We start from the raw sequence: 13882 nt of genomic DNA, 5'->3' as shown, positions 1-13882 counted from the left end.
ACTTGGGAGAGGCTGGTGGAGAGTGGAGCTGGCGTGGCAGTAAAGGGAGGGACATCAAGGTGTCTGGTCACCAAGTTAGGTAATCCCATCGTCACGGTGGACAAATCTGCCGGTTCCTCATCCACTCCTGCTTCAAATGTTTCCATTGTGAGTGTCATGCCTGTAAGCCACCAGACCCGTGACACCTGTCAGTGACCCTTAGATAGTGAAACATTCGCTTGTCTTCCTCCTCGGAGGTTAGAAAAGACCTCTGAGGAGTTACATTCAAAGCTGCACTTTAAATTTATGTACTTAAATGGTTGGGATGTAAGCCAGGTGCCCCGTCTGAAATCTACTCTCAGGGAGATTTCTGCACCCATTTTGTCTCGGTTACTGTTGTACATTTGGTTGCACAAGGAGCCAAGATCTCATCACTCCTTTCCATTTTATTCATCCCTTGCTTTATTTTTAATTAATTAATTAATTGATAACCTGTCTACCCGGAACTGTTATGCGCCAGGCGTAGTCAGAGTCCTATTAGTAAATATTACGGTAACATGAGCTCGTGGGATCTCAGTGGCTGCTTTCCCATTAGAGGATCGTTTTCGGTCTTCACGTTTTTCTTCTCTAGCGTCATCTATTGTCCTGGTCTCACAGCCATGTTCTTACACAGTGGCAGTTCAGGTGTGCTGACAGGCTGGCTGGCTCTGCTTTGGGAACTGGAAAAAAAAAAAAAAAAAAAGAGTCCTGGATCTAAACAGCGGTAGAGTCTGCACCCAAAGGGTGTACAGTCGCCGCTGAGATCACGTGGCGGTGCCAGGCCCTTCCCAGCTGTGTTAGGAGTCTGAGCCTATGTTTGAGACACTGGGGTCAGTTGTTAGTTTTTGTTGCTTGAATGAAACCTTTGTGAACTCCAGTTTTCCCGTTCAAAAGATGGAGATAGAGGGGAGACAGGATAGAATTGCATCTAAGCGATCTCTGTCCCTGCCCTCCCCCCCTCCACTCCCAAGGATCCTAAGTAGTTTAAAGAGTAATATAACTTTCTGACCCTAAAAACCAGTAGGTCCAATAAAATACACTTCGCTGTAGGACCTAGGGGATTTTTTTGATATTATTTGAGTTATTTTTTGTGGTTAATGAAGAAGACACAACAGTCAGTTTCTAATGGCTTAGTAATGGGGCAACGTGAGACTTGAATCTTTTCCTCACCTCCTATGGACTAATCTTGTACAACTTACATTCCCAAGATGTGATTTCTTTGTCAAGGACCAGCCTTGGCATTGGAGAGGGGTTCTGAAAAAAGGGGTTTGTGGGGGTGACAAAAAAAATGACTCAAAGTCAAATCGTTGGTTCAAGCTGCCAGCCTAGGTTCTGCTGAAACTGCTCTCTCTCTCTCTCTCTCTCTCTCTCTCTCTCTCTCTCTCTCCTTCTCTCTCTCCTTCTTTCTCTCCCTCTCCCCCTCTCTCCTTCTCTCTCCCTCTCTCTCTCCCTCTTTCCTTCTCTCTCCCCCTCTCCCTCTTCCTCTCCCCCTCTCTCCCTCTCTCTTTGCCTCTCTCCCTCTGTCTCCCCCTCCCTCTCTTGCTCCTTCTCTTTCCCTCTCTTCCTCTCTCCTTCTCCCTCTCTCCCTCTCTCCCCCTCTCTCCTTCTCCCTCTCTCTCCCTCTCTCTCCTTCTCCCTCTCTCCCTCTCTCCTCTCTCTCTCCTCTCTCCCTCTCTCTCCTCTCTCCCTCTCCTTCTCTCTCCCTCTCTCCCTCCCCATCACTCTCCCTTCCCCCTCTCTCTCCCTCTCTCCTCCTCTCTCCCCCTCTCCCTTTCTCCCTCTCTCCCTCTCTCCCTGTCTCCTCCCTCTCCCTCTTCCTTCCTCGCCCATCTCTCTGTTCTGCTCTGCTCTGCTCTAAAAACTCTGGTTGAGACAGCTCTCTCTGCAGGTAAAAATTCTAAATGCTATCTGGGTTTAGTCAGAAAAGCTGCTATAAAAAATTATTGGTTCTTCCAACCAAGTCAGAAATCCTGGTAAGAAAAAATTCTTGAAGAGCTGTTTTGCTCTCCAGAGAGTTCTAGAGAGCTCAGCTCTCACTAGAGAAAAATTCTAAAGGACCGCTATCACGTTCCGCTCGCCCGCTCGCTCGCTTGCTCATGCAGACAGACCAGAAGCCCAGTTTTTTATTTACATATCAATTCAGTTATTTATTTCAGGTTTCCTTTTGATCATATTGTGAATCAGCATTCTGTGACTGCAGCCCTTTGATTCTTAAGAGACAGTAAGCATACATGCTGGCCTTGAACTCAGGAATCTGCCTGTCTTTGTAGCTTTCTCACAAGCTGGCTCAGTGTAGCTGCCTTTGTTTCTTTAGATTCATGAAGCCCCCATAATTCATATCGCACTCTTATGTCTTGCATAGTTGAGAGGTTATATGTATTTTGAACTCATGTATTTATAGCTCTTTCCCATAGCCTTAAGGGCTGTCCTGAAGGTCCCAGACTTTACTATTTTGCTGAGACATTAGCCACATCTTCAACCCTCCTGGGCTCATTCTGTCAGATCATCATGGAGACTTTAATATTAACAAAGAGGACATTTCTTGAGGAATGTGAAATATGTACATTATACAGACAAGCCTTACACCCACAGCAGCCATCGACACTCGACACTTGTGGAGGCCCACACTAGGGCCCTGACCCAGGGACAGGAACTATGTCACCAAGTCACTCTGTCCCCACCAGGTCCACACCTGGCTCGGCATCTCCTGGATGTTCACACGGGGGAACCGGCTCAGGGGCAGGAGCCACGTCACTCTGTCCCCACCAGGGCCACACCTAGCTCAGCATTTCTTTGACCACATTTTTCTGTTATTAGCAATTAATGTGCTATAACTTTGGTTTCTCTGAGTATCCATGATAATTGTTTAGAAAACTCACTTATTGGTGAATTGTGGTTGACTTTTCTTTGACTGAAAGCCTTTATCTTGCTGTACCTTGTGATTACCTTTATTATATTTACCTGTTTTACATTTGTTTCCTGTGCCCTGGAACAAGTGGGTGATGGAAGCCCGTAGCCCTTTTCCAGCTTCTGCACCTGTCTGAAGAAAGGGTAAACAACCTATTTGGTTAATGAATACATGGGATGAGAACAGGGAGGAAGCAGGAAGGCCTCGGAAGGGACGGAGGCCCGGAACGTAGCTGGCAGGTTTGCATGCAGTTGGTTCACAGTGGCGGCCTGCCTACAACAGGAGACTGCCTCACATGGTGTTGTGGGAAGGATGGCTTTTGAGTCTTGGGTCACTGCTGTGTATACACATGACAGATTCTAGAAGGAAGTGATGGCAGTCAGTGGTGTAGCAGGCAAGAGTACGGAAGACACTAATAAGACATTAAGAATTCTTTCCACCTCAGACTCAAAGCCCTTGTCTCTCCTCCAGCTCTTTTGTTAAAGGATTTGTAATAGAGTTTACTTTTTTGGAGAGCTGAGTTAGTTTATAATAAAGGAAAATGAACTGGCCTTGGCACTTCTTTCTAATTGTGATCACAAAATTGGCAAGCATTAAGTCACTCTCCCTTTCCTCTACCCGTACAGAGAGAGCACAGCCTGTCTAACAGAGTCACCCACGCAGAGAAACAGCCTCTGTATCAGAGTTCTTGTTCGGGATGTGTTTCTCAGAGTTCCAATCCACGACGTAATCTGAAGCAGTGTCTGGGATGACTTTAGATGGGATGACATTTGCTTCTGGTTTGGTATGAAGAGATTGGCTGCAGCGGCACAAGAGCAGATGGTCTTATTGACCTATTCAATGGGTGCTACTTGACTAGACAGCCAAGTAGAGGCCAAAGGAAGAATTGGGCAGGCTCTGAAGACTAAGAGAGCTTGTCTTTTTGTCCCCACTTGTAGCAGCCAGGCACTGTGACTTATGGCTGTAACCCCAGCACTTAGGTTGCTCAGGACTTCCTAGGGCTAACCTGAGCTACAGTGATCAATGAGACTCTCTTAAAACAAACACGAACCAACGAGTGACTTTTACCTAACAATTAGAACTCTTGTTTAATGAGGAAAAAGAAAAAGACATCAGTAACTTCCCTTTAGCTAAGAAGAGAATTCATTCATCCAGATAAGCAGCGCCTAGGGGATATGCACTTCAGTCATAGCCACACCCACAATCATGAGGGTTTAAAACTCTTTCTAGGTCTGGATGTCTAGATTTAAGTCATGTGTCACCTAGAAGGGCACAGGCATAACGGTGAGGGGCTCTATACTAACCAAAGGAGAGTGCAACCCAGGCAGGGAAAAGGTACCTCCTACTTTTACTAGAGTTATTATTTATTACACTTTGCCTCTTTGGCATTGTTTCTTTCTAGCTTTGGTGGTGGTAGGGAAGAGGGGTGGTGGTAGGAACAGGGGTGGTAGTGCCCGGCATTAACCCTAAAGCTTCAGAGGTTAGGCAACCACTCTCCAGATCTGCTGTATTCTCACCCGTTGTGTTTTGTTTTGTTTGAGACAGTCTCAGTCCTTAGCCTAGGCTGGTCTTCAACCGTCTCACGATTCCATGCCTCACCTTCCTGAATGCCGTGAGGACACATAGCTGTCACCATTCCTAGGTCTCTTTGCTGCTCCTCTCCAGGTGTATTCTGTATTCTTCAGGCACGTGCTCTCTTCTAAAGCGTGTGTTCTCCTGACCATGTCCCCCACCCCCACCCCACTATCACCGCTCCGCAGAAGACAGACACAGCCTTATCTCTGGCTTCTGTGCTTCTTAAGAAAGCACATCGTCACTGATTACCACCTGGTGTCCTGCAGGCATTATGAATTCAGTTGCCTGAAATGCACTGGCTACCACACCAGGGCAATCCTGCTTTCCATCTGCCTGGAGTTTTAGTCAGGTTGTTTCTTATGATTTCTTCTGCACACAACTTCTCCCTCTCATAAGATTTCTTAGTTCTTTACTGTATCTCCTAGGAAGTTTATCATTTTCACTCTGCTTTGACAGTTCCTGGTGTGTGTGGGCCTCCCCTCCCCCACACCACCATGGTTGTTAAGGTCTTCTGATGGAAGGTGGTGCTCTGGCTTATTGTTTCTGTTCTATTTCTTCCCTGCTTCTAGCTTCTTCTACCTTCCGCTTCTCTCATCAACATTCTTGTCAGACTTTTAGGTTTCAGTAAATATTTGTGTAAAGAAGGAAACAATCAATGCAATGTGTGCTATAATGACGAGGCCATCATATTTGATCACTGTTAAAGAAAACCACGGTTGTGACAGCGTAAGAATCTCTTTGGACCACGTTGAGTGCTGTCAAACTGTGGATTCCTTTAACAGTGATCAAGCATGACATTCAGGCCATTGACCTGCACAGCGTAGTCAGGTGCACTGACCAGGGTTTTCCAGAGAAAATAGAATCAGTGGGATCAAAAGATGGCAGATCTTTATTAATCCATACCTTCTTATATCCTTTGAGAGAGAAACAAAGCTTGGTTGGAGGGAGTAAAGGAGAGAGGAGGGGGGGAGGGGAAGGGGAGGGAGGAGGAGAGGAGGAGGGGAGAAGGGATCTACCGTGTGCAATCTAGAAATCTCACTGTTGTAATTGAGAGTAAAGATCCAAGATCCTGGGAGTTGATGGTGTAAATTCCAGACTGGAATGTAAGGAAAATGTATGAAGCTCCCATTTATCTGCCCTTTACTCTGGTCAGGCCTTCCATAAATTGGTTAATGTTCTCTCATCTTTACTGAGGTCATTGATTCTTGCCTGAAAACGTCCTCCTGATATGCCCACTGTAATCAGTGGCCATTGAAGTCCTTTCAAAATTACCCACTCCAGGGGAAATCATAGAACCAGACTGCCTCCAAACAGCTTGGAGAAGCCAAGGAGATGGGGTGGGAAGCATCTGTGGGTAGAACTTTACCAAGAGGAAATACAAATGCGGGAAGTATTTTGATTAAAGGACAGAATTCACCCCAAAGGCAGGCCAATGTGACAAATACTCGGAGTTAGAGATGGAGAGTTTAATTAGAAAGTAACTGGCCATTAAGAGTGGGAGGATTTTTTCTAAATAATTGCAATACTTTGCTAGAGCATGGAGATGCTGGCCCCATAACAAGGGGTGTCAAGGTGGAGGCCCAAGCTCAGACTAAAATTTAGCCAAGAAGAGTCCTTGTGAGTCCTGGAAGCCTACTGCTTCAAGTCTTGCCATACTCCTTGGATTCGTTATAAGAAGACACATTATTACAGTAATACTTTACTATACAGATTTTGTTTTGTAGAAAATGCAAAGGGAGGAGCTTGCAATCTTTCTCTCACCCTCTCCTTCCATTCTGTAATGACTGCTAGAGATGAAGCAAGGAGAGTTGAGCTCCAGTGAGGAAAGTAGCGGGCACAGAAACAGAAATGCACGGGCCTATTGCTGGAGCCATTTTGAGTATAATTTCGGGGTTCTCGTGTGTAATGTGATCTAAGCTGCCTTTGCCATTATGAGTAGCTTTTTGGTATCTGTGTACATCTGTGTACTGTGGCTGCAATGAGCAAATAGTAACCACTGATGTCAGAGTGTCTGCAGGCTAGTTAGTCCCCAGGGGTACAGAGTTTAGAAGGCTCTGCAAGGTGTGTGTGTGTGTGTGTGTGTGTGTGTGTGTGTGTGTGTGACTCTAGAGACTAGGAATATCATGTAAAAAATAAAAAGTAGAACTGTTAGTGGGTAACTGCGACAGTCTGGGGAAGTTCAATGAATCTTCTCAAGGTGATACCGTTTGTTTCTATCACCCTTGAGTTGCTTTCCCAGGACCTCTTGTGACCCAGGAATTCCCAGAAGGTTCAGGGATGTGCCATAGATGGGTCAGACTTCCTCCACAGAGTCAGTGATCCAACCAGTTATGAGCCTTCTCCACACAGGCATTGACTGGGCTCCCATCCTGTTTGCCCCAGCACCGGAGACTCTGCCCTCTCATAGATACTGCCTTCTCTAGTGTTGGGTTTAATTTAGTAAATCAAGACTGCAACAGATGAAAATAGGCTGTTGTCCAAAATTATTTGCATCTCACTTCTTAGTGGATAAGTGGTTTTAGATTTTAAGGGCGAGCAGAGCCTCGAGTTCTGCCACCTTTCTTCACCTGGGTGCCTATTGGGCAGTTGCTACTGTCAAGTCCTGTGATTTCTGACCACCTGACTAGCAAAAATTCTATATAAAGTTGTCTGATCATGACAATTCTAAGTTCTCTCATTTATTCTATACTCATTTAACTGCACTGGTTATTTTTTCCTTATTGGCCACAGGAGAATTTTTAATAACACACAATGGGCAATCAGGACATGGCATTTAAACTACTGCTTTATTGAGAAAAAGCGACTACGCCTTAGCCAGTTGGTGTTCCTGTGTTTGGATCTAAAATGAATAACTTTAGAGTCACCACGTTTTGAATGACTTAGGGCTTGAATTCTGAGAAGTCTTTGAGGATTATTTATAGGGCATTTTTCTTTTTCCTTATGTTTTTGGTTGGAGGAAGCTGAAGTCCATGCAGTTTAAGACTTCCTTGCTGGGAACCAGCACTGTTCTATCTTTGTGCTAGCACACCTGTTAGTTCTCGGAATCATGACAGACCCAAGCATACTCTGTAGTTGTTGAGTCAGGCAACTTCCTGGTTATGCATGAGCTGTGTTTTCTTACCTTTCCCTGATTGGCTGTCCAGCTATTCTCTTCGTCTGTTGGTCTAGTGCCCCCTACTTGCAGCTCTAGGGATGCCTTATTAGTAGAGCAGTGTTGGTTGTTTGACGGCCAGTTCACAGCTGTTATCATACACCAGAGGAGAGGATGGGGTGAATAAGGCATAGCCTATACAGACTTATTACATTCTTAAATATTATACCGCATATATTATAACATATACATACATATATACACACACACACATATCTCTATGAAAAGAAAGACTATGACTTTGAAAGAGAGCAAGGAAGAGTTTATGGATAGATTTAGAGGCAGGGCAGGGATGGGAAAAATATAATATTAAAATCTCAAAAATCAAAGGGAAAAAATCTTTCAAAGAAGAAAAAAAATCTGAGCATTCATTTTCTGTAATTGCCATCTTAGTTTTTGACAATTGCATGCAGTTTGATACATTTGAAGTCTTTTCATATTTTCCTTGACAATAGCACTGGTTTCCTGCATTCATAGTCAGAATTTTAAATTTCATTGTATTTATTGTAAGAGGTATTTAAGTGCTTTGTGGTAAAGCATATTAATTTAAAACATAATTTTTATCTCTGTGTATCTGTGTGTGCCTAGCTTATCTGTATGTGCACCATGTGTATGAGGCTCCCACTACTCGTAGGACAGGGTTTCAGGTTCCCTGCAGCTAGAGTTACAGGTGACTGGGAGTAGCCCCATGTGGGTGCTGGAAACCAAACAGAGGTCCTGTGTAAGAGCCCAGACTGCTGGTAACTGCGGAGCCATCTCTCCAGCCTCCAACATCAACCTTTACATTCTCAACGCAATACCATCTGTGGTATATTATTCAGAACAGGCTGCTATGGTGATATGTGGTACCTTACCCAATAGAAATTAATTTTTCATAGTTCTAGAGACTGAAAGTCCGAGATCAAAGTTCTAGGACATGACTTTCTGGTGTAGGCTGCTTGGTGAATCCTAGATGGGCTTCTTCTGACTGTGTCCTCTCTACTGGCCCTTCATCTGAATGGACCAGGGCCTTCTTCCACAGCCTCTTTTAACACTAATTATTTACAGGGGATGACACCATATATCACCACACTGTGGATTAGGGTCTGACATGAATTTTGAGGAATACAGTTCAGTTTGTTGTACAAAGCTAAGATTTTAGTGGAGTTAGAGTATTGACTGAAATAGGCAAAAACATCTCTCAGTTGATTTTTTATTGAAGACAGGCTTCTTTCTGTTGGAGGGGATGGGTATTTCTCAGTTTCTAGTTTGTATGACATTGATTTATTAATGTTTCATCCATTTTACAGTGAAAATGCACTTGAGAGTAAATGACCCCTTAAAAAACTTGTTTTTGCAGAGATTTCTTTTTCCAATGCAGATTCTTTGCCTCATTAAAAAGTTAATGAATTTCTAAGTGGCCCAGCACTATCTGCAAAACTCTTTATAATATAGAAACCCTAATCATCAGCATTTAGAATAACTTAGTAAACAATAGTTTATGCTAAGATATAATTTAAAACAATTTTTATGTATTGGAACTCTTATTGCTATATTGAAGGATATATTTTTAAACTATGAAACTGTAAGGGACCAAGTAGCCATCAACAAAGAATACTAGAAAGCTACTCTGACAGCACCCACAAAATATCCATTTAAACAACTGAAAAGGTAAATTGAGACAATAAAAATAATCCCTTCAGAGCCCTGTGTTCAAATGGTACCAGCCTGCTTTTACTCATTTCGTGTTTTGTAGTAATCGGGTACCCAGACTTTGTGTATGCTAGGCGAGCCCTTTTTCCTACCTGGAGTTAGGGCCACTGCCCAGCTCCTATTATTTTTGAAGTCTTTTTCAACTTCTAAACCAATTTTTAATCTTGTTTTGGTTACATTAGATAGGCTGTTGGTTAAATAATTCTTCTGCTGTTTTGTTTGTTTGTTCCTGGTTTTAAAGAGGAATGAACTGGTCCATGCATTTCTGTAGTGCGCTCTGGTTCAGACGCAGCTCTGTGTACCTGGACGGGATACAGTACGTCTCCTTAGGTGGTAGTCTAAGTTTACCATTCATCCCCCTGTGCTGACTGCATTACTTCCTGCGTGCCTTTGTTTGTCTGTTTCAGTGTTTGTCAGCGGAAGACATCTTTTCTCTTCATGGTTTCTCGAACGTCACCCAGATAACCAGCTCGAACTTCTCTGCCATCTGCCCCGCGATCTTACAGCAGCTGAACTTCCATCCCTGCGAGAATCTGTCAAAGACCAGTGCAAAGCCCAGTCTTTCCGAAGGTAACCAGAAGCCGCTTTAACCGGAAGCCGCTTTCTCATTCCGGGGGAAAGTCTGAGGCAGCGGGAGATAAAGCTCTCACGCACCCTTTTCTCATTTATTGCTTTTAATTAAGTTGTGAGAAACCTCCTGATAAAATAAGATTTAGCAAGGTTTTAGATAAGAGTATTGGAAACTCATACAAACTTTGTATGCAACGGCTTCTGTGTGTGGGATCAAGACTGCTGTTAGTAAGCATTAAAGTTCCACAATCCACTTAGTTTTTATTGTAGAGATCCATCGAACATTGTGGTCTGTAGTATGTGGAATTTTCATGCAAACACACAATAATGCATTGATTATATTTATCCCCAATCCTCCCTCCCTTCTCCCTTTCTCTTTTTCCTTCAAAGTCTTCTTTGTTCCTGTAAGAGCAACAGTCCTCACGTTTCCTGATGCTGTGACCCTTTAATCCAGTTCCTCGTGTTGTGGTGACTCCAACCATAAAATTATTTCAGTGCTACTTCATGCCTATAATTTTGCTACTGTGATGAATCTTGATGGAAATATCTGATAGGTAGGATATCCGATATATGACCCATAAGGTAGTCCCAACTTCATTAGTCATTAGGGAAATGCAAATCAAAACAACCCTGAGATTTCACCTTATACCAGTCAGAATGGCTAAGATTAAAAATTCAGTAGACAGCAGGTGTTGGAGAGGGTGTGGAGAAAGAGGAACACTCCTCCACTGCTGGTGGGGTTGCAAATTAGTACAACCACTCTGGAAATCAGTCTGGCGGTTCCTCTGAAAACTGGGCACCTCACTTCCGGAAGATCCTGCTATGCCACTCCTGGGCATATACCCAGAGGATTCCCTAGCATGTAATAAGGATACATGCTCCACTATGTTCATAGCAGTCCTATTTATAATAGCCAGAAGCTGGAAAGAACCCAGGTATCCCTCAACAGAAGAATGGATGCAAAAAATGTGGTATATATACACAATAGAGTATTCAGCCATTAGAAACAATGAGTTCATGAAATTCTTAGGCAAATGGATGGAGCTGGAGAACATCATACTAAGTGAGGTAACCCAGTCTCAAAAGATCAATCATGGTATGCACTCACTAATAAGTTGATATTAACCTAGAAAACTGGAATACCCAAAACATAATCCACACATCAAATGATGTACAAGAAGAATGGAGGCCCTTTGTTCTGGAAAGACTCAGTGTAGCAGTATAGGGCAAAACCAGAACAGGGAAGTGGGAAGGGGTGGGTGGGGAAAAAAAAGATGTCTCATTCTAGATGTCTGCCTTATGTTATAAACATTGCTTTATGTGTCACTATGCAACCATTGCTTGGTTTTAAACCACATGATGCACATACCAGCTTATCTATTAACTATTTGGCTTAATAGGTGGGTCAGTTGCCATCACCTCTTGCATGTTTTCTTATTTTAAAACTTGTCAGTTTGTCTGTAGTTGTGATGAAAGGCATAGGAGACTACCATGCTTCTAGCTGAACCCTTAAAGCATGGAGTTTCTAACCTTTAATGTTTGTATATGAAAGAAGACACGGAATTACAGATGTTTGCTAGAGTATATTTACATTTCTGTAGGACCTTTACACTGTGCTACTTTATACTTTACACTTAAAAATAAATGCAATGAAGTTTTCAATATACTATCAATTACTAGGAATATAGTCCAATAGAGGCATAGACTTTGCAGTCCAACTCCATGATTTTCTGGCCATTCTGGAAACATGCTTTGATCCTCTTACCGCAGTTTCTTCATTCATTCTAGCTCCTTTCTCACAGTATTGTTACAAGGGTTAAATGACAGCATTCACAAAGTACTTAGGACAATATTGGCTCAGTGTTGCCTAAGGCCTGCGGTTTCAGGAGGTAACTCCAGGAAAGGAAAGTTACTAGGATTCAAAAGTATTTCTAAATCTGGATGAGGTGGTTTAGGCCTGTAATCCTAGCACTTCAGAGCCGGAGACAGGAGGATCACCATGATTTAAAAGATCAGTCTAGGCTACAGAGGAAGACTCAGTGCAAGAGTTTAGAGTGTGTGAGAGGAAGAAAGAGTCAGAGAGTAAGTGAGCAAGTGAGATGATAGATGACAGGGAGATGACAGGGAGATGACAGGGAGATGACAGGGAGATGACAGGGAGATGAGAGGAAGATGAGAGGGAGATGACAGGGAGATGACAGGGAGATGAGAGGGAGATGACAGGGAGATGAGAGGGAGATGACAGGGAGATGACAGGGAGATGACAGGGAGATGAGAGGGAGATGACAGGGAGATGAGAGGGAGATGAGAGGGAGATGACAGGGAGATGAGAGGGAGATGAGAGGGAGATGAGAGGGAGATGACAGGGAGATGAGAGGGAGATGACAGGGAGATGAGAGGGAGATGACAGGGAGATGAGAGGGAGATGAGAGGGAGATGACAGGGAGATGACAGGGAGATGACAGGGAGATGACAGGGAGATGACAGGGAGATGACAGGGAGATGAGAGGGAGATGACAGGGAGATGAGAGGGAGATGACAGGGAGATGAGAGGGAGATGACAGGGAGATGAGAGGGAGATGACAGGGAGATGAGAGGGAGATGAGAGGGAGATGAGAGGGAGATGACAGGGAGATGAGAGGGAGATGAGAGGGAGATGAGAGGGAGATGAGAGGGAGATGACAGGGAGATAAGAGGGAGATGACAGGGAGATGACAGGGAGATGACAGGGAGATGACAGGGAGATGGTAAGGGAGACGACAGAGAGAGGATAGATGATAGAGAGATGACAGAGAGATGATAGGGAAATGATAGGGAGATGATAGATGATAGATGATAGAGAAATGATAGATGGTAGATGATAGATAGATGATAGATGATAGAGAGATGACAGAGAGATGATAGATAGATGATAGAAAGATGATAGGTAATAGATGACAGAGCGATGATAGATGATAGAGAGATGATAGAAAAATGATAGATGGTTGCTAGCTAGATGATAGATTATAGATGACACAGATAGATGGTAGATGGATGATAGATGATATAGATAGATGATTGCTAGCTAGATGATATAGATTACTGATAGAAGATGATATAGCTAGCTAGCTAGATGATATAGACAGATGATAGATGATATAGATAGATGATTGCTAGCTAGATGATATAGATAGATTATTGATAGAAGATGATATAGCTAGCTAGCTAGATGATATAGACAGATGATAGATGATATAGATAGGTAGGTGTGACAGAGAGAGTGAGAGAGAGACTTTCTAACTCTAGCTGTTCAGGTTGTTTTATGTCAGGTGGAGCAGGGAGACAAGAACAGGAAGTAGGAAGCAGGAAATGTGAGAGAACTCTAGGGTTAACACTGCAAAACCATAAAGTAGGAAAGTCAACAGTTCTCAGTTTCGAGATCAGAAAGGCACCAAATATTTGGACAGAGAACCCAACAAAGAGAGTGGAGTGCTTGTCTCTGCCGATCTGTTTAGTTTGGCAATGGATCACCGTTTGATGCGATACTTCATAGCTTTATTTTAGTGCCGATGTGAGGTCTGGGGCAATTGTTCAGCATCTTTCTGCCTGAGTTCATCTGTAAGGCGGGTGCGATCACGGCTCCCTTATTGGAGAATTGTGGGTAGCACCAAAATGAGCCAATGTGTGTGAGTGACTGGAACACTGCATGGTACAGCTTGAGAGGATTGTGTCTCCGATCTTTTTGTGTGTACACACGTGTCTATGTGTGTCTGGGTATATGGATGGAGAATATAAACACGTATAGGGTAGAGTGACCTTGTACGCATTTGTGAGTCAGAGGACAATGTCAGTGGTCTATCTGATCTATCACTCTCCATTCCCTTGAGACAGGGGCTCTCACACACCCTGAACTTAGGCTGGTGGCCAAGTCCCAGCCATTCTGCTGTCCCTTGAGCCACTGCTGTTACAGGCATGTGTGGACACACGAG

At 43.6% G+C, this 13882-nt stretch overlaps 1 protein-coding gene across 3 annotated transcripts in view; it reads left to right on the top strand.

Moving 5' to 3' along the window:
- Slc39a8 (solute carrier family 39 member 8) overlaps positions 1–13882 on the top strand; it is a 61512-nt gene that overhangs the window by 18104 nt on the left and 29526 nt on the right. For all 3 annotated transcript variants that reach the window (XM_052179180.1, XM_052179178.1, XM_052179179.1), the window contains one exon: positions 9752–9914. In XM_052179180.1, coding sequence (XP_052035140.1) covers positions 9752–9914 — 163 coding nt within the window. The remainder of the gene's footprint in view (positions 1–9751; positions 9915–13882) is intronic.

The sequence above is a fragment of the Apodemus sylvaticus genome, chromosome 4 (assembly GCF_947179515.1).
Source record: "Apodemus sylvaticus chromosome 4, mApoSyl1.1, whole genome shotgun sequence".
Classification (NCBI taxonomy): Eukaryota; Metazoa; Chordata; class Mammalia; order Rodentia; family Muridae; genus Apodemus; species Apodemus sylvaticus.
The sequence above is the reverse complement of the archived record's forward strand: the minus strand, read 5'-3'. Positions and strand labels throughout refer to the sequence as shown.